We start from the raw sequence: 17,263 nt of genomic DNA, 5'->3' as shown, positions 1-17,263 counted from the left end.
GACAAAAATATTTCCCTTTGTTAGTAAACGCGATAACTTTTGCGCAAACCAATCAAAATACGCTTTTCGCGATTTTTTTTACCAAACATATGTAGCATAAAACAAATTGGCCGAAAATGTTAAAACATTTTGATTTTTACATTTTTTTGGGGGGGAATTTCATATAAAAAAATGTGAAAAATATTGTTATTTTTGCATAATTGACGCTCTTTTTTTGTTTATAGCGCATGATCAAAAAACCGCACAGGTGATCAAATACTACCAAAAGAAAGCTCTGTTTGTGGGAAAAAAAGGACGTCAAATTAGTTTAGGTACAGCGTCGCATGACCGCGCAATTGTCCGTTAAAGTCACGCAGTAAAAAAATCGCAAAAAACCCCCTGGTCTTTTAGCAGCCAAATCCTCCGGGGCTTAAGTGGTTAAAAAAATAAATAAACAGTAAGGGTCCATTCACACTAGCGCGACTTGTCAGGCGACTTGGTCGTCTGACAAGTCGCGGTCCGTCGCTCGCCATTGAATAGTACAGGAGCCGTTCTAATAGGAGCGACACAAGTCGCTCCGACTTAGAAAAAGGGTCCTGTACTACTTTGGGGAGACCTGGAGGCGACTTGCATTGACTTCAATTATATGAAGTCCGTGCAAGTCGCGCCGAAGTCGCGGTGCACAGCGCAGGTCGCCCCACAAAATCCTGTCGCGGCAGTGTGAATGGGCTGTAAAGTTAGCCCATTTTTTTGTATATTGTGAAAGATGATGTCACGCCGAGTAAACAGATACCCAACATGTAAGGCCCCGTTCACACTGGGGCGACGCTACTTTGCCGGGCGACCTCATAGGTCGCGGCGCGCTGCTCGCCCCGTGACCTTGGAGCGGCCGGCACAGATTTCATAACATTGAAGTCTATGCAGGTCCCTCCGGGTCGCCCCAAAGAAGCTCCGGACCCTTTTTCTAAGTCGGAGCGACTTGTGTCGCTCCTATTAGAACGGGTCCGCAGCTTCTCTATGGAAGGCGACCTACGGCGACCTGTCAGGCGACCAGGTCGCCTGACAGGTCGCCCCAGTGTGAACGGGAGCTTACTGTTTAAAATTGCACACACTCATGGAATGGTGACAAACTACGGTACTTTAAGATCTCCATAGGAGGTCTCTGCCAGGTCCTATTTACCTGAAAGACAATGACTGTGCATATGGGCATGCGCTGAAGCTTTAAAAATGGCGGCGTGGAAGAGGGTTGGGGGAGCCAATTCATTCAGCAGTTTAGTTCTGCTATAAAGTGGTCGTAAACCTCAGACATGAAAGATGAACAAAGCATATCCCTCAGCAGTGAGCAATAAGTGTCATTTCTGTCTGCTGCTTCGTTCCTTTGTTATCAGCATGAATCACTGACAAGTTTTCCTGACACAAAGATAAAAAAGGTGACAGGGAAGGGAGCTCCAGCTGATTGACAGTCTCAGCTCTGTTCCTGTGTGAAGGGGGGGGGGGGGTGTTCCTTCCCTCCAATGAGCTCACAGAGCTCTCCTCACTGAGCTCTGCAGTGTGTCATTTCAGCTCTCTGCCACCTTTTTTTCTGAACGCTCAGACAAGCTTTATAAATTCAGCACTTTGAATGGATGTAGAGAAGATAAACATGTACAACTTATGTATGTTCCATCTCTGTGTATCACCTGAAACCAATCACCTCACAGTGTAGATGTAGGGGTTTTCAACCAATTTATGAAGCGTTCACTAAAGGCTGACAACACTGCTGTCAATTTTTCGAGCAGAGGTTTAGCATTGTCAGCATGCAAAAGGAAGTGCTATTACTGGCAGGATCTCCAGGTAAGAAACTGCAACAGATTTGCTTCAGAAAACTTTATACAGCATCTCATACTAAAAATGAGATTCTGGGTTCACATACATACACTAACTCTCTCTTGGAGCACATAGGCTGCATGTTGCATTTCTAATAATGAAATGAAAACTATACTTATCCTTCAGGTATTAATACCCAATATCATTATGAATATGTTGCATGCAATATCATTTTTGCAAATGAGTCATTATGGCCGTCAGGACTGCCAGGTTGGCTGCTTTCCAGCCAAGCTGGATTGGTTTGCACAAACCTATTTTATTTTTCAAAGATGAGCCAAAATATTTCCAGTGAATCTGTTGAGAACATGCTAATACCCCTTTATGCTTCTGTTCCAGCAGTCATTGTCCTGACTTCATCCCTTTCAGAAGACATCTTACTGACCACATTCTCATCTACAGTATATACAATATATTACCAAAAGTATTGGGACGCCTGCCTTTACATGCACATGAACTTTAATGGCATTCCAGTCTTAGTCCGTAGGGTTCAATATTGAGTTGGCCCACCCTTTGCAGCTATAACAGCTTCAACTCTTCTGAGAAGGCTGTCCGCAAGGTTTAGGAATATGTCTATGGGAATGCTTGACCATCCAGAAGCGCATTTGTGAGGTCAGGCACTGATATTAGAGAGAAGGCGTGGGTCGCAGTCTCCGCTCTAAATTTATCCCAAAGGTGTTCTATCAGGTTGAGGTCAGGATTCTGTGCAGGTTAGTCAAGTTCCTCCACCCCAAACTCGCTCATCCATGTCTTTATGGACCTTGCTTTGTGTACTGGTGTGCAGTCATGTTGGAGCAGGAAGGGGCCATCCCCAAACTGTTCCCACAAAGTTGGGAGCATGAAATTGTCCAAAATGTCTTGGTATGCTGACGCCTTAAAGCCCAGTACACAAGTACCGATCGTCGGCCGAACGATCGGCCGTCTTTTGTCCAGGGCTGTCCTGTCGGTTGAAAATTGCAAAAGACTGCACATGAATTTTGTCGGCCAACAACAGTCGACTGCAGAAGTGATGTCATGTGATGGTTAACTTTCCGTGTGTTTTTTCTTTTCTGAGCATGCCCAGTCTTGCAAATCTGCTGTCTGTCGGCCGAATTCTGTACTGACTGGCGAACAATCGACTGTTCTGGTGTTGGCCAACAAAAATTTTAATGCCTACACGACAGATTATTTTCGGCCAAAAGTGCGCTGTCAGCTGTCGGAAGCATCATACTAACAAGCCTACAATCGGCCAAACGGTCGTCGGCCGAATATTTACGGCCGACAATCGGTACGTGTGTACGAGGCTTTAGAGTTACTTTCACTGGAACTAAAGCTGGATACACACTATCCAACTTTTGTGGTTAGATTTCCTTCAGATTTACCTTTTCTATGTAGTGCAAGGGCCTGCCTGATTGCATACAAATAAGTTTGACCTCATATTATATGGTTTTGGTAAGTCTAAAGAAAAAAGCCTTCAGAAAATCTTATAGTGCTATCTATATAATGCTTTATAGCTTGTGAGGGAGCAGAGAACAGCTGTCAAAGAAAAAAAAATGCCTTTCAACTCTCCCAGTTAAGTAAACACAATGATTACAATGTATCTTTTCATTCCCTCTGCCAGAGGAGGGAAGTTTAACCTCATAAAGACTAAACCCATTACATTTTAGATTTTGAATGGACATTGTTATAAGGTATCTGCCGATATCGATCCGGAAGTATTATTTTGTTATAAGCTCACAAAACAGTACTTCCGGATCGGACTCGGGATCGGCGATTTCACAAAGCAAAAGATCGGTATCGGTGCATCCCTAATTGAGAGGCTGAGATTCCCCTCTGATGTCAGCTGGGAGGAGAGGAGGAGAGTGGCAGGAGGTCACGTGAGCACACAATGGCGCTCTGAAATAAGGAATTTCGCTGCAGAGACTCCCAAGCTGAGAGGCAGGAAGGGAGGGGGAGAGGGGAGAGCAGTTGGATGGCGAAGGCTCGTAAACTGACCACAGTATCAGGGATCAGCAGCCAGGATTACCGTGGTCAGCATACTAAGGGGGACACAGGAACAGGCAGGATCAAACAGGTAGCAAGGGACATATTACACAGCACAAGCATAATGCTGTATATCCAGCTTTAAAGGAACAGGATCATTTTTTTAGGGTTACAACCTCTTTAAATGACAGGTGAAGGACACTGAATTGTGTTATGAAATGTGTGTGCTGTCATTCCCATGAGAAAATCTGTGTAATGTGATAAGAGGTATATTCTCTGCAGCCAGCACTTTCTTTTCATAAGTACAGTGATTACACACACATGTACAGAAACTTTATTCCAACATAAGAGAAGAGCTCGAGTCCCCAAACAGGCTTTGCATATAGAGGGGTGGAGCTTAATCTTGACCTGGGCAGAAGTCAAGGCCCCATGTATATCCTGAACCAAGAAACAAAGGGGCTCCGAACGGGCACAGAGATTTATTTGCATACTAGCATAGGTATTTGGGACCTGAACTTTAGCCCTGTTGCTATTTGCTGGATGGAAAGGTTTAGTGCTTGTTCCCAGCAGCTGTATGGACGGTGTCCAATGTGTACCAGTGGGGAGGGGGGAGCACATAACACTTTACATGTCTGCCTTCACTGCTGGATGTGGTGTGAATGGAAGAAGACTTTCTTCTGCTCCTGATCTGGTGACACTTCAAAATTCAGTATTTTCCCTTACTTCTAGTCACAAACATGATGAATCTCCCCAGCAGGGACAGCAATCAAAGTTCTGACCCCTCACCACTATCTCCAGGAAAGAAAAAAAAGGTGTAATAAAGTATAACTAAAGGCAAAACTTTTTTCAGGTTTGGACAGAGTGGAGAGGGATTAGAACACCTGTCAGATAGTACTGCTGTCCGTGTCCCCGTTAGGGAGATTCACCATCTCCATATTTGTCCTGTTTACCATTATCATTGAAAGTGAAAGTTAAAGAAAAACTCAATTTTTAGATTGTCACCATAAAAGCAATAGAGGGGAAATCTTCCAGTGGGGATGAGGGGGTCCCCAAGGGATTCTTTTCATTTGCAGGGATTTCCTCTCACTTCCTGTTTGGCTATGGGACAGGAAGTGAAGGGAAATCGCCGCAATGGGACACAGATGGCAAAAAAAAAAAGATCTTGGCGCGTCTAAACGTGTGGTAAAGCTGTGCATGTCTAAACGTGTGGAGATGCTTGGCATGTCTAAACGTGTGGTAACGCTTGGCGCGTCTAAATGTGTGGTAATTCTTGGCGCGTCTAAACGTGTGGTAACGCTTGGAGCGTCTAAACATGTGTTAACGATTGGTGCGTCTAAAGGTGAGGTAATTCTTGGCGCATCTAAACATGTGTTAACGATTGGCGCGTCTAAAGGTGAGGTAATTCTTGGCGTGTCTAAACATGTGGGATTGCTTGACGCGTCTAAACGTGTGTTACCGCTTGGTGCGTCTAAATGTGTGGCAACGCTTAGCGCAACTAATTGTGCGTTATTGCTTGATGCATGTAAAGGTGTGGTAATTCTTGGCGCGTCTAAATGTGTGGGAATGCTTGGCACGTCTAAACGTGTGGTAATGCTTGGCACGTCTAAACGTGTGGTATTGCTTGGTACGTCTAAACGTGTGGTAATGCTCGGCACGTCTAAACGTGTGGTAATGCTTGGCACGTCTAAACGTGTGGTAATGCTTGGCACGTCTAAACGTGTGGTATTGCTTGGCACGTCTAAACGTGTGGTAATGCTTGGCACGTCTAAACGTGTGGTAATGCTTGGCATGTCTAAACGTGTGGTAATGCTTGGCACGTCTAAACGTGTGGTAATGCTTGGCACGTCTAAACGTGTGGTATTGCTTGGCACGTCTAAACGTGTGGTAATGCTTGGCACGTCTAAACGTGTGGTAATGCTTGGCATGTCTAAACGTGTGGTAATGCTTGGCACGTCTAAACGTGTGGTAATGCTTGGCATGTCTAAACGTGTGGTAATGCTTGGCACGTCTAAACGTGTGGTAATGCTTGGCATGTCTAAACGTGTGGTAATGCTTGGCACGTCTAAACGTGTGGTATTGCTTGGCACGTCTAAACGTGTGGTAATGCTTGGCACGTCTAAACGTGTGGTAATGCTTGGCACGTCTAAACGTGTGGTAATGCTTGGCACGTCTAAACGTGTGGTAATGCTTGGCATGTCTAAACGTGTGGTAAAGCTTGGCGCGTCTAAACGTATGGTAATTCTTGGCATGTCTAAATGTGTGGTAAAGCTTGGCCTGTCTAAATGTGTGGTAATTCTTGGCGTGTCTAAACGTGTGGCAACGCTTGATGCGTATAAACGTGTGGTAATGCTTAGCGCAACTAATTGTGCGTTATTGCTTGGCGCGTCTAAACATGTGTTAAAGCTTGGCGCGTCTAAACATGTGTTAAAGCTTGGCGCGTCTAAATGTGTGGGAATGATTGCCGCATCTAAACCTGTGGTAACGCTTCTAAATGTGTGGTAACGCTTGACGCGTCTAAACGCGTGGTAATGCTTGGCATGTCTAAACGTGTGGTAATGCTTGGCATGTCTAAACGTGTGGTAATGCTTGGCACGTCTAAACGTGTGGTAATGCTTGGCACGTCTAAACGTGTGGTATTGCTCGGCACGTCTAAACGTGTGGTAATGCTCGGCACGTCTAAATGTGTGGTAATGCTCGGCACGTCTAAACATGTGTTAAAGCTTGGCCTGTCTAAATGTGTGGTAATTCTTGGCGTGTCTAAACATGTGAGATTGCTTGACCGTCAAAATGTGTGGTAATGCTTAGCGCAACTAATTGTGCGTTATTGCTTGGCGCGTCTAAACATGTGTTAAAGCTTGGCGCGTCTAAATGTGTGGGAATGATTGCCGCATCTAAACCTGTGGTAACGCTTCTAAATGTGTGGTAACGCTTGACGCGTCTAAACGATTGGTAATGCCTGGCACGTCTAAACATGTGTTATTGCTTGACGCATCTAAACGTGTGGTAATGCTTGATGCGTCTAAACGTGTGTTAATGCCTGGCGCGTCAAGTACTTGAGTGTTAAATAATTTCAATGGCCAGAATAAAATATTCTTCTGACCAATAAAATGAATTAACTCCAAGGAGCCTGATGCACCTAAACACATCCAGATGCGTTCACCAGCGTCAGTGCCGCCTCACACTAACGTGATGCCAGACATCGCATGTGATTTGAAGGGCACTGCTGTACAGATCACATGCAATGTCTGTGCTTTGTGATTTCAGCCAAATCGCATCGCATTTGCACCAGAATGGTGCAGGACCATTTTTTTGGTTGGCACTGAAATCGGATCGCATCGGTGTTTACATGTCCGATTCCTGCACCATTTCACAGTTCGCACTGAGATCTGCGCACCAATTTGGGGGTGTCATTAACTTTACACTGACACACCCCCTGCGATGCGCAGATCTCAATGTGAACAAGTGTGTGATTCAGGAGCGATGTGGGAACCGGCACTGAATCGCAGGGTTTCTCACCAGTGTGAACCGGGACTCGGGCCTTTTTTTTCTGCCAAAACGCTGCTGCCAGGAGGAAAGGTGCGCAGGCTGCATTCACATCTTGGCATCTTGAATCGCGGGCAGATTTGCCGCAATTTTGCCAATGCTTTCAAAACGCCCACGTGTGAATGACAAATCGCAGAATGCATATATATATATATATATACACACATGTGATTCTGCACAGAATGGCTGCCCTGTGGCAGTAAATTAGTTATAGGGCGGTCCGGAGGTGGTTAAAGAGCTGCCTGGAGGCGGTGTTAAGAAGAGGGGGCGGGGCAATCACTGACTTTCCTTCCCCAAGTCAGTATTTGCATATCAGAGCTTCCGCCCCCCCAGTGACATGACTCCGCCCAGCCTCGCCCATCACAATGATGGGGGGAGGGGATCTCTCTGAGATTAGAATAAGCCATCAGAGGCCATTTACAATACCATATCACAGTGAACCGACCCTTGAAATCTCTGCCCCTCCCCCAGAGGTATATCCCTGACCCCCCCTCCCCCCAGGTGCTCCTCACCTGCCAGGGCCAAGATGTGCGCCGGCTGCGCTCCGGCCTCCTCCTCCTCGGGGCTCCGGTACACAGCGTACACCTTGCTGTCATCGAAGTCCTCCGTAGAGCTGGGCTGGAAGCCCCGGACCCGGGCGGCGGGCAGCGTGTCACAGACGTTATCCTCCAGGAAGCGGACTAGAGCGAACATGGTCCGCCCGCTGCCGCCGGGGCCCGGGATTCGCCGCTCGGCGATCGGCAGGACGCGGCTGCCTTGGCAACGGAGGGGATCCGGCGGCGGCGACCAGGCGAGAGCAATGGATTCCCGAGCCGCCGATCAGACGTCGCTAACCCGTGCAGTGCCAGGCTGAGGGCGCAGTGATGGGCAGAGTGTGTGGGGGAGGGGGAGAGAGGACCAGACCTGTATTCTGGATACATAGGGGGCAGCTAGCCATGTTTTCACACAGAATTCACCCAGAGGGTATGGATTTTCACCTAAAAACACATTAGGGCCCCATTCACACGCGGTTTTCCCGCGTTTAGGGGCGTCACACGCCTTCTTACCCAGCGCCAAAAACGACGTTCCTATTTATGTGAATGGACTGCCCTACACGCGACAAATGCCCCAAATTATCAGCAGAAACGTTTTCCTTGCGATTTTGGTCATTTTTGGGCAAGAAGTGGCATGCGGTGCGATAATCGCAGTAAAATCGCGCCGCATTTTAGGTGCCGTTGAAAATAAATGGCGTCCGAACAGGCGTTTTTTTTTTTTTTTCTTTACACAGCAGGACACACGTCTGCTACCGGCGCTCGGCGTGTCATCAACAATTAATGGCACCGCAAACCCAACCTGCGCCGCATTTCCCAAACTTCCAGCAAAACACAGATCTTTGTGTGTTTCGTCACACGTTTAGGAGACGCGCCGGTGTGATTGCAGTCATAGGCTCCATTCGCATTTGGCGGTTTGAGATCGCGAGTAGAATCGCCGCAATCGCAAAACGCATGTTTGGGTGCCATTCATTTTCAACGCCACCTAAAACGACGTTCGATTGTGCCAGCAGTGTTGGGGTAGTTACTCAAAAAATGTTACTAGTTACTTCTGTAAATTGTAACGAGATTACTTTACTAGTTACTGCATTTGAAATGTAACTTCACTACTTATTACTTTACTTTCCTCTTTCTTAACCACTTTACCACCGGAGCATTTTGCTGTCTTACGTCTGGGCCACTTTTTGCGATTCGGCGCTGTGTGACTTTAACTGACAATTGCGCGGTCGTGCGACGCCGTACCCAAACGAAATTGATGTCCTTTTTTTCCCACAAACAGAGCTTTCTTTTGCTGGTATTTGATCACCTGTGCGATTTTTACTTTTTGCGCTATAAACAAAAAAAGAGCGTTTATTTTGAAAAAATAACAATATTTTTAACATTTTTTTTATATGAAATTCCCCCCAAAAAAGATGTAAAAACCAATTTTTTTTTAAATTTTTGGCCAATTTGTTTTCTGCTACCTATGTTTGGTAAAAAAAAAATCGCAATAAGCGTATTTTGATTGGTTTGCGCAAAAGTTATTGCGTTTACTAACAAAGGGAAAGATTTCTGTCATTTTTGGTGTTTTTTTTTTTAACGAGTAATGGCGGCGATCTGCGATTTTTTTTTTTTTTTTTTTTTTTTTTTTTTTTTTTTTTTTTTTGCGGGACTGTGACATTGCGGCGGACAGATCAGACCCTTGACTGACATTTTTGACACTTTTGGGGGTACCAGTGACATTACTGCAGTAATCAGTGCTATAAATATGCACTGTTACTGTAAAAATGACACTGGCAGGGAAGCGGTTAATTTTATTGGAGAGGGAGGGGTTAATGTATGCCTGGTGCTTACTGACGTGTGGGGGGGAGGTGACTGTGTGAGACAGGGACAGATCGGATGTCCAGCTATGCTGAACAGTCCGATCTGTCACTGAGGAGATCCGCCCGCTGTGTTTACACAGGCGGGCGGATCTCCACACTAGATCCCCGACGATCGGGGCAGAGCAGCGGCGATCGCCGCTGCTCCTCCCCTGGCCCGACTCCCGCTGTGGATGAAAACAGCGGGAGCGCGCCTCCTACAGGGGAGGAGTCTGGCGACGTAGGTCTACGTCGTCAGACGGGAACGAGCCACTTTGCCGCAGTACTATTCAAGTACTCAGCGGTAAAGTGGTTAATTGACCATGTAGAAGAAGATACATGACACTCTTTCTGCATAGAGTTTATTGTATAAACATAGGCTTTGGGAAACATGAGAACAAAACCTGAAAAAACAGAATAAAACATAAAGTGCAACAAAAAGTCATAAACTTCATCCCTCTCTATTCTTCCAAATAACGATTGTATCGCACGGCTAACGCAGGAAAGTACGTTCCTATAGCCTAGTAAAGTAGTGTAGTTACCTCCTATAGCCTAGTAAAGTAGTGTAGTTGCCTCCTATAGCCTAGTAAAGTAGTGTAGTTACCTCCTATAGCCTAGTAAAGTAGTGTAGTTGCTGCCTATAGCCTAGTAAAGTCGTGTAGTTACCTCCTATAGCCTAGTAAAGTAGTGTAGTTACCAATATTAGTATTGTAACTAGTTACATTACTTCGTTACCAAAAAAAGTAATGTAGTTACTGTAATCCGTTACTTTGTAACTAGTTACCCCCAACACTGTGTGCCAGGAATATCATGTGATCAAACCGCAACGTGCAAAGCTTGTCACCCAAAAGAAGATCATTTTTGGGCGAGAAGCTTCACGTGGCGCGATAATCGCAGCAAAATTGCGCCGCGTTTTAGGTGCCGTTAAAAATGAATGGCGCCCTAACAGGCATTTTGAGATTGCTGCGATTCTGCCCGAGTTCACATGTGTGCGTTCCATTAACACGCATTTCTAGAGTGCAGGAGAGCTGCTCTACAAATATTTGTCGCACTTGAGGTGCCGTAAATTGTTAATCACTTCAGCCCCAGAAAGTTTTACCCCCCTTTATGACCAGGCAATTTTTGTGATTCGGCACTGCATTGCTTTAACTGACAATTGCGCGGTCGTGCGACGTTCTACCCAAATAAAATTGATGTCCTTTTTTTTCCCCACAAATAGAGCTTTCTTTTGGTGATATTTGATCCCCTCTGCGATTTTATTTATTTATAAAAAAAAGCGCACTTTTTCCATTATTTGCTTTCCATTGACAGCGATGGTCGAGACGCGGAGGAAATCAGAGCCGTGTCCAGGTAGAGGATCCTCTTTGAGAAGCTGTCAGTTGAGGGCCCATTCACACTGTTGCGTTTCAGTATCGCACGGTGATGCGTCTTACATGCATTGGTGCAGTGCGTTTCTGTTTTATTCTGAATGTCATCCCAAGGCAGCTGACTGATGAACGCGCTTTGCAGAGCAGTGCAATGCATGACAAGACGCTAAAATGGGTTTAAATGCGCTGCCGGAAATGGTAGCTGTACTTTTTAATCTTTTTTGTGCATTAGTATCCCATTCACATGATTGGGCTGCCTTACCATAACGCACGCAGACGCACATCTGCTGTCACACCAATATGGTATAAATGGGCCCTTAGGCTAAGCTCACATCTATGCATGTGCTGTTCATCTATTTTTGATGGGCCTTTTTCTGGTGCGTTTTCCATTTTTTTCATGTATTATTTGGGATGTGTTAAAGCGGAACTTCACTCTCCCTATAAACATTGATTATTTGTAATCCTTATGCTGCTAGCATTAGTAAATAGTAGGGTTGTAGCGATACCGGGTTTCTATCAGCGAATACGGATACTTTCGATCAATACTCGCCGATACCGAGCATCAATACTTTGCGGTGCAATTTTTGACATATAAAATCAATGGGCGCAAAATTGCAAAGAATCGCATGCGATTTGAACATAAATGCAGTATGATTCCGGTCTGAATCGCATGCAATTTCCCCCACTGCTCGTATGTGTGTTGTGTGTGCATGTGTATAAAGAAAGGAAGCGCCATCTAGCGGGCAGTTTAGGCCTCATACACACGATACTCCTGTTTGAGTATCTCTTTTTCAGCCGTAAATTTGTCTTATTGAAATGTGTGCATTTTTGCGCATATGCGTTCGCGCACATTCACGCCTTTTCACGCAAATGTATTCTCACGTTTTTGTAAAATATGCAAATGAGCATTTTTCAGATCAACAGTATGTTCATTTGTGCGCAATTGCGCTTATTTGCGCACATTAGGCATAAATTACTGTCCAAAAATGCAGATTTTTCTATTTTTGTTCTCACTGAAGAATGGACGGCGCTCATTTACGCACCTGTGTACATAGGCACATTATAATGAATGGGCTGTATTTTAGCTCAGAAAAAAAAAAAAAAAAAAGAAAAGCTGTACTGAGCTTTTTTTAAGCTGCAGTGTGCAAGAGGCCTTATAAAAAAATGTTATAACTCACAATAAGTACATACAGTATCTTACAGAAGTGAGTACACCCCTCACATTTTTGTAAATATTTTATACTATCTTTTCATGTGACAACACTGAAGAAATGACACTTTGCTACAATGTAAAGTAGTGAGTGTACAGCTTGTATAGCTGTAAATGCTGTCCCCTCAAAATTACTCAACACTTAGCCACTAATGTCTAAACCGCTGGCAACAAAAGTGAGTACACCCCTAAGTGAAAATGTTCATTTGGGCCCAATTAGCCATTTTCCATCCCCGGTGTCATGTGACTCGTTAGTGTAAGAGCCGGTTCACACTACCACGACCAGAAAGTCGCCCCGTGACTTGAAGAGACTTGTTTAGAGACTTGGAAGAGACTTGTGCACTACTTTGAAGAGACAGGTGACTTTGTCTGTGGGGAATGCCTGGCTAATCTCTTTCTTCTTCCTGGAAAGTCTGATAACAAGTCGCTTCAATTAAGATAAGGAGGCGACTCCCATTGAAGTATATGGGACAGTCGGATCACAGGTTGCCTCAAAGTAGTACAGGACCCTTTTCTGAAGTCGGAGCCACTTCAGTAGTGCCAATTAAGACGGCACTGATTGATTAACATTGCTTTTGTTATGTCAAGCGACCTGGGGCGACACAAGTCGCCTCACAAGTCGTGCTAGTGTGAATGGGCTCTTACAAGGTCTCAGGTGTGTTTAAGTTTGATGTTATCACTCTCACTCTCTTATACTGGTCACTGGAAGTTCAATATGGCCCCTCATGGCAAAGAACTCTCTGAGGATCTGAAAAAAAGAATTGTTGCTCTACATAAAGATGGCCTAGGCCAGTGATGGCGAACCTTGGCACCCCAGATGTTTTGGAACTACATTTCCCATGATGCTCATGCATTCTACAGTGTAGTTGAGCATCATGGGAAATGTAGTTCCAAAACATCTGGGGTGCCAAGGTTCTCCATCACTGGCCTAGGCTATAAGAAGATTGCCAAGACCCTGAAACTGAGCTGCAGCACGGTGGCCAAGACCATACAGCGGTTTAACAGGAAAGGTTCCACTCAGAACATGCCTCGCCATGGTCAACCAAAGGAGTTGAGTGCAGGTGCTCAGACCATACGCCACACACTGCATCAAATTGGTCTGCATGGCTGTCATCCCAGAAGGATGCCTCTTCTAAAGAGGATGCACAAGAAAGCCTGCAAACAGTTTGCTGAAGATAAGCAGACAAAGGACATGGATTACTGGAACCATGTTCTGTGGTCTGATGATTTGGTTCAGATGGTGTCAAGCGTGTGTGGCGGCAACCAGGTGAGGAGTACAAAGACAAGTGTGTGTACAGTCAAGCATGGTGGGGGAAGTGTCATGGTCTGGGGCTGAATGAGTGCTTCTGGCACTGGGGAGCTACAGTTCATTGAGGGAACCATGAATGCCAACATGTACTGTGACATACTGAAGCAGAGCATGATCCCCCTCCCTGCATAGACTGGGCCGCAGGGCAGTATTCCAACATAACGACCCCAAACACACCTCCAAGAAAACCACTGCCTTGCTAAAGAAGCTGAGGGTAAAGGTGATGGACTGGCCAAGCATGTCTCCAGACCTGAACCCTATTGAGCATCTGTGGGACATCCTCAAATGGAAGGTGGAGGAGTGCAAGGTCTCTGACATCCACCAGCTCCATGATGTCATGGAGGAGTAGAAGAGGACTCCAGTGGCAACCTTTTGAAGCTCTGGAAAATAATGGTGGCCGCACAAAATCTTGATACTTTGGGAACAAATTTGACATTTCCACTTAGGGGTGTACTCACTTTTGTTGCCAGCGGTTTAGACATTATTGGCTGTGTGTTGAGTTATTTTGAGGGGACAGCAAATTTACACTGTTATACAAGCTGTACACTCACTACTTTACATTGTAGCAAAGTGTCATTTCTTCAGTGTTGTCACATGAAAAGATAATAAAATATTTACAGAAATGAGAGGGGTGTGCTTACTTTTGTGAGATACTGTATCTGGTCAAATGTAAAATCTGCATGGTGTCCTGGTCCTGTCGATGATATCAAATCGCGGCCGCTGAAGGTGATTACATGGCTCGAGGAGAAGTTCTTGGGTATACGGAAGTGATGTTAGCTTGGAAGCAGGCCACCTCTACATTTCCAGCCCTGTGAGCACCTCCACTGGCTGTGATTTTCTATCATCGGCGGGACCAGAACACTATGCTGATCTTGGCGTTTAACCAGATATGTATTTAATGTAGGTTAAAACAGAGGAGTGGTGGGGGAAATCGTATGCGGATTCAATGTCGCAATGTGGACAGGTATCGCACTGCATCCCTGTTCAAATCACATGCGATTCTTTGCAGTGTGATCTGCACCTATTCATTTTATATTGACGCAAATTGCACTGCTCAGTATCGGGATCATTTTCACGAGTACTGCTCGGTATTGGCACATCTCTAATAAATGGATAGGAAGGTTGATCATATTTACTAGTTTAAACTTTTTTTTTTTTTAACTTTTCTTCAGTTACTTCCTAATTTCTTGCCTAGGCAAATGATGTCATATATCCCAGGAGCCTTGAGTAGTGGTTTTCTCTGCTAAGCACTTCTAAGCTAACCCTTCTGCCTGTGTGCCTGAGCTAAGGGTAGATGGATTCCAGAAAGTAAATACTACATGAATCGATTGTCCTTACTCAAGATGGCCACGGCCAGAAATGCTTGGGGATTTTTGGTAAGTGATTTCTCAACAAAAAAACAGAGACATGGAGGGACGGGGAGCTTGCTTTAAATATTAAACATGAAATAAATTGTGTTTTTTTAGTTTGTGGTGCTCAGATGCAGTGAAGATCTGCTTTAATGTTGGGAATTGGGTGGAGAGTCAATATCTATCAACAAAAAACCTTCACAATCCCCTGTAAATTAAGTACATCTAAGAATAGACCAAGTCTGACAAGGGAAGAACCCTGCAGACCAGGAATGTGGGGTTATCAATGTGCCCAAAAATCTCAAAAGAAAGGCAAATCATAAAAAATGTATACATTTTATTGAAAACATTTTTTTTTTAAATCAACATATGAAAATACAGCATATAAAATGTGTATAACATAACACATTCTACAGTACGGTGGATCGACGTGTTTCGCCCACAGTTTGGGCTTCTTCAGGATCCAGATGTGTAACAGACTGTTCCAAGATATATAATTTATAACATAACACATCCTACAGAATAATATTCAGGGTGTATGTGTGTGTGTGTGTATATGTTTGTGTGTATATATATATATATATAATCTCTTGAACAGTCTGCTAAATTAAAAAAATGAAAATTGCCACTCCACAAAGCATTGCAGCCACGGCAATGTGTACTCATCCCTCTGGTCGCCATGTGAATGAAGAGGTGGGTGGTAAAAACACGGATCAGATGCTTATTTTGACCACCCCTCCGGTGTGATCTTAGCCTAAGGCGAGTTGAAGGGCAAGAGTTAGAAGAGGGAAGAAGAAGAAGGATAATTAAAGTGTTACTAAACCCAGGAGCTTGCATTCACTATATCTGACCTCCCACAGTACATGGAAATACAATTATTTTAGTAAATATATACTGCTGAATACCTTTTATCATCAGCAGTATATAACAGGTTAGAGCTTGTAGGAGGAGTTTTCATTCTCTTCTGACTGTCCTATGAGGCTGCAGAACCCCTGACCCTCTGTCTGGAGAATGCTAGTTGGCCATGGGCTGATTACCTGCATCTTCCCCAAAAAAAGAAAACGTGTAGCAATACACACCAAACCTAGCATGTGTAGAGTGCCCGCAAGGCTCTGTGCTATTAGGAGATGGATTGAGGACTATGGAAGAAGAGGAGGATCAGAGAAGACAGGATCAAACAGACTTTTTAAGCAATGCGAAGGATTAATCTCTTCCACAGCGAGCATAACAAGCATACCTTACTGCATATACAGACTGATTTTACTGTTTTGGGTTTAGTAACACTTTAAGGGAGGTGTAAAAGGAGGAAGTGGAGGTATGGGGGTTGGGGTGTCGGAAAAAGGTTGTTCGATTTTTAACACATTTCACTACCTATTTGGGACCACCCCCAAGAAACACATCATCTAAAATGAAAACCCAAAAGGGTAACTTCACTTTCGTTGAGAAAAAAACATTCCTCTCTGGGTGATCTCTGTACATTGCAGGGATTTTAACAAACTTTGTTGCAGATTCCTACCTTTTGTTATTCTGAAGGAATAGCTGCTTGTTTGTCTGTGTTCATGTGAAAAGTGAATGGGAGTGATTTTATTATTATCAATCAGCTGCTGCACCTGCAGGGCTCTGAGGAGAGTGGCAGGGTTTGCATCCCTTTACATGTGCTTTCCTATTGGGAGTATCTCACTAAAAATTACATTTTGCTGCAGGGGATGCCTGAAATCTGACTTGAATGTTAGTGCAGACTTCTGGTAAAATCAGTGAGCCAATCACACCAGCAGGAAATTACATTTCTGGGGGGACGTTCTATACACCATCTGTGTACCGAATGCCTCCAGGTTGCCAAATGTTTTTAAAGAAAAATACAACAGCTGCAGATTGAAAAGGAAAGGTCATTTCTAATAACATTCAATTACAATATGACTTGTGTCGCAATTGTATACGCTATAATTTTATATGCAGTGTTTTTCTTCCCACGAAAGCGGAATTACCCTTTAAGTGGCAAGCAAAAATGGTAAATAAAATTATTTGTAGCTCCGACGCAGTTCGGAGGCGCTTAACAACGCTTCACCGAAACAGCATTAGGTGGTTTTCTGCGTTGCCATCCTTGAACGCTGCGCTGCACCATCTTCATGGACATGACGTTAATGCTGCTACCTCTGTGTATACTGTCACCTCACATATGGCGTCACACAAGGCAGCTATTGGTTGTTTCAGGACTGGGAATAACGCATAAAATCCGTCCTGTTTGCCGCTAGAAGATTCAAGGCTCTATCCGTTAAATGTTGCTTTTTCTTTCCAGTGTTTGTGGAACTACAA

The 17,263-nt window shown here is 44.5% G+C and overlaps 2 protein-coding genes across 6 annotated transcripts in view; both read right to left on the bottom strand.

The window, feature by feature from the left end:
• Nucleotides 1-8,137, bottom strand: part of BEND5 (BEN domain containing 5) — a 104,018-nt gene extending 95,881 nt beyond the window's left edge. Inside the window, exon 1 of one of the 2 annotated variants that reach the window (XM_082266219.1) lies at nucleotides 7,860-8,137. In XM_082266219.1, the coding sequence (XP_082122345.1) occupies nucleotides 7,860-8,040 (181 nt within the window). In that variant the 5' untranslated portion in view covers nucleotides 8,041-8,137. The remainder of the gene's footprint in view (nucleotides 1-7,859) is intronic. The other variant, XM_082266218.1, reaches the window with a different exon arrangement.
• The window catches only part of AGBL4 (AGBL carboxypeptidase 4), a 2,933,082-nt gene that overhangs the window by 1,016,705 nt on the left and 1,899,114 nt on the right, over nucleotides 1-17,263 (bottom strand). The window lies entirely within an intron of this gene.

The sequence above is a fragment of the Pelophylax lessonae genome, assembly GCF_965119305.1.
Source record: "Pelophylax lessonae genome assembly, chromosome: 8".
NCBI classification, from domain to species: domain Eukaryota; kingdom Metazoa; phylum Chordata; class Amphibia; order Anura; family Ranidae; genus Pelophylax; species Pelophylax lessonae.
This window is presented reverse-complemented; position numbering and strand designations above follow the sequence as displayed.